This window comes from Aedes aegypti, chromosome 1 (genome assembly GCF_002204515.2).
Source record: "Aedes aegypti strain LVP_AGWG chromosome 1, AaegL5.0 Primary Assembly, whole genome shotgun sequence".
NCBI lineage: Eukaryota > Metazoa > Arthropoda > Insecta > Diptera > Culicidae > Aedes > Aedes aegypti.
This window is the reverse complement of record NC_035107.1, coordinates 103943635-103957077: the sequence shown is the minus strand read 5'-3', so window position 1 is coordinate 103957077 and position 13443 is coordinate 103943635. Positions and strand designations below refer to the sequence as shown.

Genomic DNA, 13443 nt, shown 5'->3' with positions numbered 1-13443 from the left:
TCAAAATTTCGTAAGTGCAACTTTAAAAGAATATCAAAAATAAAATATCAAAAAAGATTTAAGTGTGCTAACTTTAATTTGAACCAAATCAATGAGAGAAATTCGAAAACTGGTGAGGTGGGCACTTTATTTTGCCTATCAGTGTATGTTTGGAGATCCGCCGAAATTTGATACGACGAATAATAGCGCTTGCGACGAAGTAGAACGAAATCCTAATCCAAAAAATTCTGCAGCAAAATATTTTTATGTTCGGATACATTTCGCGCTTATCCGCATGTCTCCGCTGCTCATCACTGAACCAAGTTACAACCAACCAATGTCCCATTTTTCTCCACAAAATTTAGACGTTTCAATCGAATTCCATCACCCCAACAGCACTGCGGAAAACAAAAAGCCACTCATCCACTCTCCAATAAAAATGTATCAATCAAAACTTTCCCGATAGCACATCGGTCGCTTCTGCTTCAATTGGCACCATTTAGGTATCTATCGCTATCGCTGCCAAACGTTCTCTTGCACGCCGAGGACAATTCCAAGAAACGACTATCCTGTCATCATCCCGTTATTGGGATTACTTTTTAAGAACTTCCATCTTTTGTCGGCCCCATCCCTCGCATGTCGCACAATCCCGAAGTGATGAGATGAGATGATTCAAATCCGTGCAAAGTGGCGACGAAAAAGTTGTTGTCCGTTCCTCGACATTCTCCGGGAAAGCATTCCATCAGGCTGCTGATTGCACAGTGGTTCAGATTTGAAAAAAAATCGCTACGCTTTGGGCAGGTGCAGATATTTTTCAAATTCTCGCATGTGTTTTTAGCTAGGGTCGGATCCTATTTTGGGCACTTTTGATTCACTGCGGCAGTGGGGTTTTTTGAAAGCTACTGACCTCATATTTGACCACGCCATCGTATTGAAGTGGTTCTTATTGCAAAATTTCAGACGATTCGGCCGAGAAAAAACCCCATGCAAAAGTTAATCATGGAAGTGTCCAAGTAGCTCTGCACCCTATCTGATATTGTTGATGATTGTTCGAAGTTTTTTTTTTTCAAATTTAATCTATGTTTAGAAGGGATTTTTGACAACTTAAAAAAAAACTGAACCTCTGTGTGTTGGTGGGTCAAACTTCGACCTCAACCACATTCTTGTCGGATGCTACTTCTATGTTTGGGAGGTACTGGCAGAGGGGATCGTATTTGAAAATGGAATCTATTTGCCTCTTGTCGTCGTTTTTTACTTGGGCTAAGAGTTGCTGAAATGGGTTGTTACTTGGTCTGCTGGTGGGACCGACCGACCTCGCGAGGAGGGGAAAAGGCTATGAATATAAATGGCTTCTGGTTAAGTCGTTATATTGTTTTCAATTCTTCTCTCAACTTTGGACCGATTGTGTCATCGCGTTGACTGATATTAAATTGGTTATTATTTCTTGGGATGTAACAGTTTAGTTTCGTGTGGAAATGGCGGGGTAAGTTGCAGATGGTGGGAAGGTGCTTATTGTGTAATAGACAGGATTATTATGATTCCCATAGTTTGTCATAGAAACCTAAACATGAGTCTCTATAGAGGAAATCCTAATCGAAGTCCAGGCTGTCAGCGAGCTGAAAATCTGTGAGGCTGCTGGGAAAGAAGAGACACCGGTCGATCCACCGAGTACTTCTGAAGGTATAGGTGGACAAAGAAATGCCCACTGGCTAGTTGGATGGCCTCATACACCTAATCTACAAGGGAGAGCACAGACTGGAGTATGCCAAAAACAGAGGAATTGTGCTGCTTAATTAGGCCTATTGTATTGTATACAAAATACTGTCGCGTATCCTGTTTAACAGACTGAGACCACTCGAGGAGTCCTTCGTTGGCCAATACCAGACTGGTTTTTCATGAGAGCTGCTCGAGAACGGATCAGATGTTCACCTTGTGAATCATTTTAGATTGATTCCGGGAGTATGACTTGCAGACCCACCATTTGTTTATTGATTTCAAGGCGGCGAGCATGAGCATAGACGACCGTACAATTCATATTTGTTACTCCGTGATTGACCAGAACAATCGAAGTTGCACAGAGATTTAATGAATGGGGCTTGGGATTAGCTTACCATTGCTTAATGTGCACAAATCGAGAGCTCAAATTTTAAAAGTCAATTACGGTGCCGGCCACGTTCTTACAGTCATCGGAGAAGGGAAGAAATGTTAGTTCGACAACCGTTGTTACTAGAAACCGAGTATACCTCTGCATCTCCACAGTTGTCGTGGAAAGGATAAGGGGGTAAGTGGGATAAGGTAAAGATCTGGGAGTCCCCAGTGGTTGGTGATGCGATCCATGATATAATCACGCCTAATCGGATTCATGATATAATTCCATAATCGCGTTATACGCCGAACAAGTGTTCATCACTCGCCCAATCCTGAAGAAGATCCTGGTCGATCTCCGGAGCATATACTGAACGAATTCTGGATGAATCCCTGAAGAGATTCTGAGTGAATCTCGGAGGAGATTCTGGACGAGACCCAGAGGAGTGTTTGGCAGCGTTGCAAACCTTCCAGATTTGTCTGGAATATTCCAGATTTTTGAGGCCCCATTGTACAAAAATCTGGAAGATCTAGATAAAATTTGTAAAGAATTTAGAATTTGTAAGGTTTTGTAAAAAATTTGTAAGGTTCTCCATACACGAGATAAGCGATCCAGACTTTTACAGACAAATTTTCAAAAATTCCAGATTTTTGAAAAATTGGCTTGGCATCTCTGGTGTTTGGACAAATCCTGGAGGAAATTCTGGACAAATCAAGGAGGAGATTTTGGACGAGTTCCGGTGGAGATTCTGAACGAATCGCGAGGAATATTTTGTATGAATCCTGGAGAATATTCAAGATGAATGCCGGAGAAGATTCTGTATGAATCCCGGGGGAAATTTTGGACGAATCCTGGAAGAGATTCAGGACGAACACGGAGGAAATTCTGGACGAATCTTGGCGGAGATTCTGAACGAATTCCGAAGGAGGTTCTGGGCGAATTCCGGTAGATATTCTAGACGAATTCCGAAGGAGTTTGTTGACGAGTAACGGAGCAAATTTTCAACGAATCACAGAGGAGATTCTCGACAAACCACGGAGGAGATTCTCAGCAAATCCCCGAGTAGATTTTAAACGTGCCTCTGGAGCCGACCTTCTGATGGATCAATCCTAGATAAGATTTTGGAGTTTCTCGGCGAATCACGAAGAAGATTTTTGACGAATCCCAAAGGAGATCCTCGACAAACCACGGAGAAGATTCTCAGCAAATCCCAGAGGAGATTCTCAACGAATCCCGGAGTAGATTCTTGAAGAATTCCAGAGAACATTCACGATGAATCCCAGAGGAGGTTCTCAACGAATCCCAGATGAGATTCTACACGAACCACAGAGGAGATTCTGGACGAGTCCCAAGGGAGATACGACGAATCCCGTAGGAAATTTTGGACCAATCTTGGAAGAAATTCAGGACGAATCCCTGAGGAGAATCTTGACGAATCTCGAATGAAATTCTGGACGAATACCCGAAGAGATTCTGAACGAATTTTGGAGGAGATTCTGGACAAATCCTGGAGGGGATTGAAGAAAAATCCTGAAGAGGATCCTAGACGATCCCCGGTGCATATTCTGAACGAATCCCAGAGGAGATTCTGGATGAGACCCGTGTCCAGAACCTTGGACAAATTCCGGTAGAAATTCTAGACGTATCCCGAGGAGATTCTGGACGATTCCTGGATGAGATTCTGGACTAATCCCGGAGATGTTAGACGAATCGCTGAAAAGTTTCTGGATAAATCCCGGAGAAGATTCTGGACAAATCCCGGAGAAGATTCTGGACGAATCGCGGAGGAGATCCCATACCATTCTCAGAGGAGATTACCCAAAGGAGGTTCTGGACACATCCTGGAGAGAATTCTCATAAAATCTCATAGAAGATTCTGTATGAATCCTGGAGAAGTACATATAAACACTCGATGGAGGAGATTCATGACGAATCCCTGAGGAGATTCTGGACAAATCCCGGAGGAGTTTGAGAAAGAATCCTGGAGAAGATTCTGAACGATTCCCAAAGAAGATTGTGGACGATTCCTGGAGGAGATCCTAGACGATTCTCAGAGGAGATTCACGACGAATCCAAGTTGAAATTCCCGATGAATCTCGGGGGAGATCCTCTACGAATACCAGATCCTATACGATTCCCAGAGAAGGTTCTTTAGGAGGAGATTTCCGTTGAATTCCGGGGGAGATTTTAGACGAATTCAGAAGAAGATTCTGAACGAATCCAGGAGAAGATTCTGGAAGAATCCCGAAGGAGATCCTGGACGAATTCCGGAGGAGTTTTCGGAAGAATATTGGAGCGGATATTGGTTGAATCCCGGAGGAGAGTGTGGTGATTGTGACCCTCCATCATTAATCAGCAGTTAAAGCTAGAATTTTGCTCGACCGGAACTCAATTTAAATCGACTGCCACAGAGAGTCCGCTATTCGCAAGCTTCGTTTAATAATTCAACCAAAACCTACACATGACCGTGCATAGAGCTTCATTCGCACTACACTTTCTATAATCTCTCTTTCTGTAATACTCTCTTTCTCTCAAAATTTGAAGAACAAAATATTTAATACTTTTGCACAGCCCTTTGTTCCAATATACTTTCAGAATATCTTATAGCAGGGAGCTAAGTAGAGGTCAGCGACGTCGTGAAAGATCACGCTTATGAAGCATTGATAGCTGAATAATAATGTATTCAACTAAAATTAACTTTTTTAACAAAATTTTAGCTGAACAGCAGTTATTCAGCTACCAATGTTACCTGGACGAATACACTGTACCAAAATTGACGAGCTCTCCAATATGCCCGGCAATGGCGTGACGCTACGCTGTATCGAGGTAGGTAGATGTTTGTCTTTGTCATATATCATGATGCCAAAAGAAATGTGTTCACTCCAACAACGAATTTTCGTTCGAGAGTTCATTGCGTCTATGAATATGAAACGATTTACAACCCTTGAAGACAGGAGCCATTACCTTAATGTTCAACGCTCCGTCAACGTAATCATCGTCATAATCGAAACTTCAAAAGCTGTTTTTCTGTTCAAAACTAAAAATTATCCGATGAAAATGCGTTCTCTGTTTTTCGGTTGGAGAATACAGTAAATACATTTTCCTGGAAATTTTCTTGATTGTAAACGAGAAAACAGCTTTTGAAAATTCCGAAATCAATGACGGATCCTGCCCCTTAAGGCATAAAACAGAGTTTGTTTTCATTGTTGATATTGGTTTAGTCTACGTATTTTAAAATGAATAAACAATGAAATCATAAAAAAAAATCGTGCCTATGTGAGCTTTGAACTCACGATTCTAGTATACTCTACTGACTAAGGTATTGTTGACTGTTTGGTAAAGCGTACGTCTAGTATTTTATTGGGTTCGAATTCCACCTTCGAATCTCACTCATAATATATCTATTCTTATACACAATCAATTAGTAAATTATCTTGAACAATTATGTGGATTGATCTACCGTACATCGTTGTATGTTTCAAGATACATTTTTTTTTTAATCTATGTGCAATACCTAATTTCAAATCAGTTTTCACACCTCTCATACGATAAGCTGTAACACTGCTCCTCTTAAATGGAGAGCACGTTGCTCGCTCTATTAAAAATGTACCATATTGTAGTTTCGAAATAGAATAACGCTTAAAAACCAGAAAAATATGACTGTCACTTACCTTTCACAAGAGTCAGCCAGAATGCAACCGCCAGCAGCACCGCCGACGATAAGCTAATGTTGAGTGACGTGTTCATGTTGGTGAGCAAAATGAACTTTTCTATCCAACTTTCACTCCGTTCGTTATCTTCTTTTTCTTCTTCTTGGGCACCGCACTCGCCACTGATAAACTATTTCCTGCTGATATGTAGGTAACTCTTACTCTTCTCTCTTGGAGCCAATTTTCGTGGAGGATTAAATGAATTTCCTCTGTTTTGACACAACTGGACCATCAACGGTTTTTCCAAACTAGACTTTATGGAATCGCGAGAAACAAAACTGTCAAAACTTCCAATTCGTTGTACTGTTTCCCCCCTTTTTCCCGAGTGTGATCTATTTTCACTTCAATTAAGGTGATGCTAATTGTCTCGGCATTATCCTGAAGGAATTCATGAATCTACAGCACTTCCTGTGTAGATGGTTGGGTTTTTCTGAGCGCGAGGATTCACTAAATCACACTTGCTTCCTGGGAGTGCCTCCCATGAGAGAGCTCCAATTGTCTAATCGAAATTTATGTCTGCCCGGCTGGATCCGCAGAAGCTGCAAAGAGATTAAAGAAACGCCATCAGACGAAGATTGAAGTCTTGAATCTTGAGGATAGACTGAGCAAGAAATTGAACTAAATTGACACGATTATAACGGGATTAGTATGATATGGACCGGTCTGAGTCTCGCACATTCGCCAAGATTTATTCTGACTCTTGGCGGAGGATTAGGGTGCGGCTTATGCTTCAAGAGTTCTTAAACCCAAAAGTTCGTGTGTTCTTTTGAATTAAAATTACATAAGAAGATAATCCTCAAAAATTGAGCCAAAAGTTTTAAAATTATTGAATTCAACGGATAATTGGATTCGGTTTAATATTTAATGATCAAACAAAGAACATTTTTAGTAGAGTGAGAAAAAATAGTAGAAAACTAATTAGAATTACTATGATAATAAATCTTTGAGCTGTTCAGTAGAATACCTATAAGTAGATGAAAAACCGAATTTAGTACTATACAGATACAAACTCTAGTTGAATTAAATGGTACAGTACTAAATTCAGTTTTTCATCTAGAATTACTAGGGTGATGTGCTAGTATCCATCGTATTAAGCATTGATCAGTGAGAACTGCAATTTTCCCAGTATTGCAGTTAATGATGCTGATACAAACCGATGCCAAACAATTCTTCCTTAAAACGGCTTTAGCATTGTACAATAACATTTTGATAAATCTTGATCTGTTTTTGGAAATAATGTAAAGAAAATGTATCTTATCGTAATCTCAATCCGTCGTATCGTTTTCAACTCCGTCGCAATCAGTTTCCAGATTCGTCCCACAACTTACGGCTCACTGTGATGTATTGAGTGGTTAAAACACAATATATCAACTCTATAACAAAATGTTTTACTAGAATATATAGATCTACGGGCATCTCCCTCCATTCCTTCAGCATGATGGAATATACTAATTTCCTTTAAAATTCATTGTTCGTCATCAAAATTCAGCCCAATCATATGAGCACAATTCCTTTTGACCGTACAATTATGGCATTTGCTCACAGTACAGCGAAAACAACACAATCAAAGGAACCGTATTTTTACGTCGAGCACATTGATGCGCACAAGCTTTTTTTTCTCAGTACGACGGATTGAACTTTGTTTACATTCTCAATTATACGCGGCGGTTGAGGAAATTTCGTAAAATTTGGTGATTTATTAAAGTTTTACGGCGTGTGATTGGAATGAAATCCTTCAGTGAAGAATATGAAGGTTTTCCATAGTGAAAATAAATGCCCGGCGAAGTAAGTCACCCACGGGGGCGGGAAGAAACTTGTGCTCGAAAGTGGTGTGACTGATGTCGATCGCTAGCATTTCTCTCAAATCGTGTTCGTCCATGCGATTTCGGTGAAAAAATGAAAAGTGGATAATTGAACTGAGGTTATTTATCGAAATACAGTAGTTTCATTGCATTTTTGGTGTACAGGTGGACGAATCATAAAAGCTTTCACAAAATTACATTCGGGAAATGAATCTATGTTGCAGGTAAGTTGGAATACCCGCCGTAGTGGGACATTTTAAGTTTGATACGACGAATAGTAGCTCTTACGACGAAGTAGAACGAAACCCTAGTTATAGTTTTAGACAAATTTACTGCTGTACAAACTTTTTTATATTTTTTTAAAGAGAATATTGCTCAAGATTTTAAAATGGTTGGAAATTGACAAAGTTAAGTAAATTACACCAAAGGTCAAAACTTGTAAATCCACCTTCAAGTCTCCACCTCTTAATCTTAATATTTTTGAATCAACAATTTCGAGGTTTCTGTTTTTATGTGATTTGATTTCAAAAGAACCCACAAGCTTTCGGTGTTTAGATTTTCTGAAAGATAAGCCGCACCCTACTGCTGATGCGGATGTGGTAAGTGAGAGGGAGGCGGAAGTCATATCGGAAGGCTGCTAGCTGTCGAGACACCTCCTGGGATGGATCCAATTAAATTATGTGGCGATGTGCTGAAGCTTGTAGTAGCACCCCGACCCAAGTGTAAGAAGGCTACCGCTACCGCCACCGCTCTTTGAGTGATATGTTTTATGGGCTCTTGTTACACTCTGGTCCCACTGCCAACTCCCCGGGCTTTGATTTATGTTCCGTCGTCGTCGTCCCTGCTTCCCAGTTTTGCGCTATTCTTCATTTCAGGATGATTTCAACGCGTGGGCAAGAGTAGGCAATGGATAAATGGATGGATGTGGTAGATTTTATTGGATTTAATTTGCGGCACATTTTTCCTACTACTTGAGACTGAGATAAACTTCTGGCAATTGAGAAGGGTGTCACCATGGTTAAAGACTATTACTGAGATGTGTTTACTTGCGCAAATTTCATTTATTAGCTCGAGAATCATTTTGAAGATAAATCGATTTCAAGATTGTAGTATTCTTCTTTTCATTTACATTAACGTCCTCACTGGGACAGAGCCAGCTTCTCAGCTTAGTGGTCAATGAGCACTACCACAGTTATTAACTGAGAGCTTCCTTTGCCATTTTCACATTCGTATATCGAGTGGCAGGTACGATGATACTCTATGCCCAGGGAAATCAAGGAAATTTCCTTTACGAAAAGATCCTGGACCGACCGGGAATCGAACCCAGACACCTTCAGCATGGCTTTGCTTTGTAGCCGCGGACTCTAACCACTTGGAAGGCCCCGCAAGATTTTAGTATCTAGATATCTATTATATCAGTAGATAAACTCAGTGCGCATCGAACTCTCGTGCTATATGTACACAAATTCTCACAAAAAAAAAAACAGTACCGTAATCCGGGGTATCATTGATCAGCGGGGTAACATTGATCGTAATGACTTATCTCATCAAAAGTTCGTATTATCATTTATTGATGAAACATTTCCAAATCATGAATGATGCTTCTCTATCTTATATTCATGAGCTAATAAAATCTAATATTTTTGCGAAAATTGCGTTTACCCTATGCGTACATTTGTCAACTTTTCGAAAAAATGATTTTAATTGTTAAGAACGACACTACCGAAGATTCATGTCTCACGTAAGTTCTGCAAACGATATAAGCAACGAAAATTTGGTTCTTACTAAAAATGGCATCGCCGAAAACGATTCCGTTGTCAAAACATTTATAAGTAGTACAGTTACCTCACAGTTATGGATAGCACACAGATATGGATCAGAGTTGGATTAAAATGGGAATATCTCGTCAAATAGAGTTGCAATTATGCAGAACACATTTTACCTAAGTAAACCATAAAGCTGTACAGCCATATTTTTGCCGTTGGTAGGAAATAAAATGTCAGCTGTATTCCCAGAAGCGTTGATTCATATCTATGGGGTATCGAAAACCATACCACAGTTATGCATCAAAGATAAGGGATCGTTCAAATATTACGTAACGCAACAGGGGGAGGGAGGGGGCCTTGCATGGTGTTACGGTCCATACAAAAAATTAAAATTTCCTATACAAAAGCTGATACGTGGAGGAGGGAGGGGGTATGAAATTGGCAAATTTTGCGTTACGTAATATTTGAATGAACCCTAAGACTATTCCGAAACAAACGCCAAAACGTATGCTTTCATTAGAACACCATTCGTTTACCTCGTAGATGAATTGCTGTTATAGTGTTTTGATCCATAATATGAGTCGATTTGATCCATAATAAGGATCCTCCTCTCCCACTGATCCACATCTGTGGGGTGGACATCGTTTGAAATTTCTATCGAAATCGACACTTTTTCGTAAATAATCGGATATTTTGATGTGTATTCTCAAAAACAACTATATTCTGCAGTGCCAGGGGGGTAATTTTGTTTTGATCAGCGTTACCATGATTTTTAATCATATGTTATTCTGAAAAATGACCCTATATTCGGCTCCAGAGGCCCTGATTTAAGTAACGACATTTTCAGTATTACCGTACATTGCTTACATAGGTGATGTTACCCCATATCAGCTAAATCAGAAAAATGCCTAAACATTTTTTAACATGCTTAAATTTTTCAATTAACAATTGACCGACCAGATGATCTCTCTCTCGATGAACAAGTTCTGTCGTTTTAACTGTCCTTTGATTATGGATCGGCCTACATAGGTGCGTAAATGATGGACCGAGGTTTCAAAACAGAACTTTTTCTGTTGATAGTGCTTTGATTGGGACAGGACAGGACATAAATTTACTTGATACTGATTTTGTTCCATCTTCACTTTTGAAGACATAATTATATTCAGCATTTCCGGTGCTACCAAGCATATTTTTCCCGTCCGTATGAAATAAAATGTCAACCATATGTATAGGGGCTGTTCATTGATTACGTAAGACAATTTTGGTGTTTTTTTGACCCCCCTCCCCCCATGATAAGATTTTGTGTATGAAAATTAAAAATAATTTGTATAGCACGTAAGAAATCTCAAACCCTCCCTCCCCCATCCCTTACGTAAATAATGGACCACCCCATAGAAGCGTTGATTAGTATATGTGGAACACTGTAAACCTTACCACAGTTATCAATCAAAGATAAGACGATTCCGAATGAAATGCCAAAACGTATGCTTTCACTGGTGGTAGGTCATTTGGCATAAAGCCGTTTGGCATAATGGTCATTTGGCATAATGAGTCTGAAACCAAGAATTGCCCAATTTTTCGTTTTTACGTTTCTATTGATTCTTTCTGATGACATCAGGCTTGTTTTGGAGTCAATTGATACAAAATGACACTTTATTCAACAATCATTCGCTGTTGAATCAATTTAAGGATATTAGGAAAGTTATTGCCAATAGTATTTCATTATTTATACAGAAACTACCCTTCTTTCAAATAATAATTCTTTTGAGTTTTGCACTGAAGATTATTCGAAAGTTAGCACAAATTTACCGTTCTTTTAGTTGTTCTATTTTTTTCTTAATATGAAGTAACCATTATTATAGGTATGAGAACAGGTGATTTAAAATTTCAATAAATTCCTCCTTCTTTAATGCATAGGCTGTTCCTTGGAGCTATATTTTTTGAGTATTTTTTGTTTCCAACTGACAAAAGGGCGGCAATCGATAACATTGATTTGCTCAAATTATCAGCGAAAAGACTGTACTTACTTTTCTCGAATGTCGTGTCTCCGAACTAGAGCTCCCCGAATGCCAGTTTCCCAAATATCCCGTTTCCCCGACTAGCCCACTTCCCCGAAAAGTTTTTAGCACTCATTATTGGCGTAACTTAATACATATCAGGATGGTGAACGAACTGACCATCTAATATCAACCCTTTCAAACAATCTTTATTTAATTGGCAGTTTTTTCGAGTTTTACCGCCCTCAGCATTTTTGCCAACATGTATATAGCCGAGAACGACAGAATACTTCCTTCTTTTGACTGTTTATCGTTCTTTCTTGTCACCACTTTTCGGGGAACTAGTCATTCGGGGAAAAGTAGCACAATCACTTCGATGATTCTGAACGCACTTTTTTATGACTTTTCGCTTTATTATGCCGCAATAGTTTTTGCGAATGAGAAGAATGGCTATTGGTTTGATTATAAATTTGGCCTTCTTCTTAAAATAAGCCGTTTTTTATATTTATACTGTTTTAAATTTTATTATTTAGTAAAGCTAAATGTTATCGATTTTTATATTTTGCTGTTTTATCAATTTGTGCCAATGAATTACTTTAGAACCTGCCAATATTCAACATATACTTTTTTGAAGCAAACGCGTGGTCTACTTCCGAGATATGCTGGAAAATATATTTTTCATCACAAATTTTCCCTTCTCTCGATAATAGACGGTGTTTTTGATATACACTTCCAAAATTAGAATATTGAACCGTTGAAAAGTTTTGCAACAAATATTTTCTATTAAAGATGTGTTGTACATTTGAGCTATGCTGTGAAAAGTTTTTTTTTCGTTAGAGCCTTGAACATTTTGAACGAAAAATAATCTGATCTCGTATATAGGCTATTTTTGCATTAAGTCGCATTGATAGATCTTTGAATTAGAGCTTTTGATACTTTGCAAACAAAAATTCCATTCTTTTATCTAGTAATTTTCATCGAGTGTTACGTCCAAACTGGGACAGAGCTTGATCTGCAGCGAAATATTCTATAAGCGTCCCATTGATGAATAACTGTGAATTTTCTTTGCCAATTTACTGTTTTCAAATATGTATATCACAACAAGCTCAAAGATACTACAAAGATACTGTTCTGGGATGTAGAAACCCGTCACGTGTTTTATTTAGTAATGCTCTCTAATGTCACAACAGTTTTTGAAATTCTTAGCTTGGAAAATCTATGAACAAACACCACCCTTGTTCAGAATCTACCAATTTTTTTGCTATGGGTTCGGTGGTGTTGATCACGGTAAAAGCTTAAAAATGCCGATATTTATTTTAAGCCAATCATTATGCCAAACGACTTTATACCAAATGGCTTTATGCCAAACGACCTTATGCCAAACGGGGAACAAACACTTCCACTAACACACCATTCGTTTACCTCGCAGATAAATTGCTGATATAGTGTTCGGATCCACACAGTTAAAAATAATGAAGATTACACGTCATGTAAACTTCATTTATGCGATGTAAACATGACGTCATGTAAATTTTAGTCTGAAATCATGTAAAAATGTCTTATATGTCATGTAATCACACAGAATCCTGCTGGGACATATCATGTAAATATCCATGATGTTCCACGCTCCAATTATGTGCATTATATGTCTCAGAAATTTACACGTTTCGTTCGAACTGTGCATAATATGAATCCATACGATCCTCCATAAGATTCCTTTTATTCCACAGATTCACATCTGTGGGATGAACGTTTGGAATCTCTATAGGAATCGACTTATAGGGGAACTGGGGGTAGTATGCCCACGTTAAGGAAAGCAGAGATTTTAGATGTGAAAACAATTATTTTAATTTATGTTAGGGTTAATAAACCAGTTTTCATAAAATGCTTGCTTAACTGCATATGTATTGTTTTGCGGGGTAAAACGCCCCGCTTGAGTTCGACGTTACTCGTGCTGTAATATATGCTGCATACATCCGGGCGTTTGTTCAGATGTTATCATATATATATATATATATATAATCCCAGAGTTGTCTGTCTCTCAGTAAAAGCTAAAGAGCTAAAACTAAAAAGTAAAAGCTTTGAAATGTTTCACCGAAATGG

At 38.8% G+C, this 13443-nt stretch overlaps 1 protein-coding gene across 3 annotated transcripts in view; it reads right to left on the bottom strand.

Moving 5' to 3' along the window:
* LOC5564407 (lachesin) overlaps positions 1-13443 on the bottom strand; it is a 489285-nt gene that overhangs the window by 382775 nt on the left and 93067 nt on the right. For all 3 annotated transcript variants that reach the window (XM_021844222.1, XM_021844216.1, XM_021844229.1), the window contains exon 2: positions 5737-6314. In XM_021844222.1, the coding sequence (XP_021699914.1) occupies positions 5737-5812 (76 nt within the window). In that variant the 5' untranslated portion in view covers positions 5813-6314. The remainder of the gene's footprint in view (positions 1-5736; positions 6315-13443) is intronic.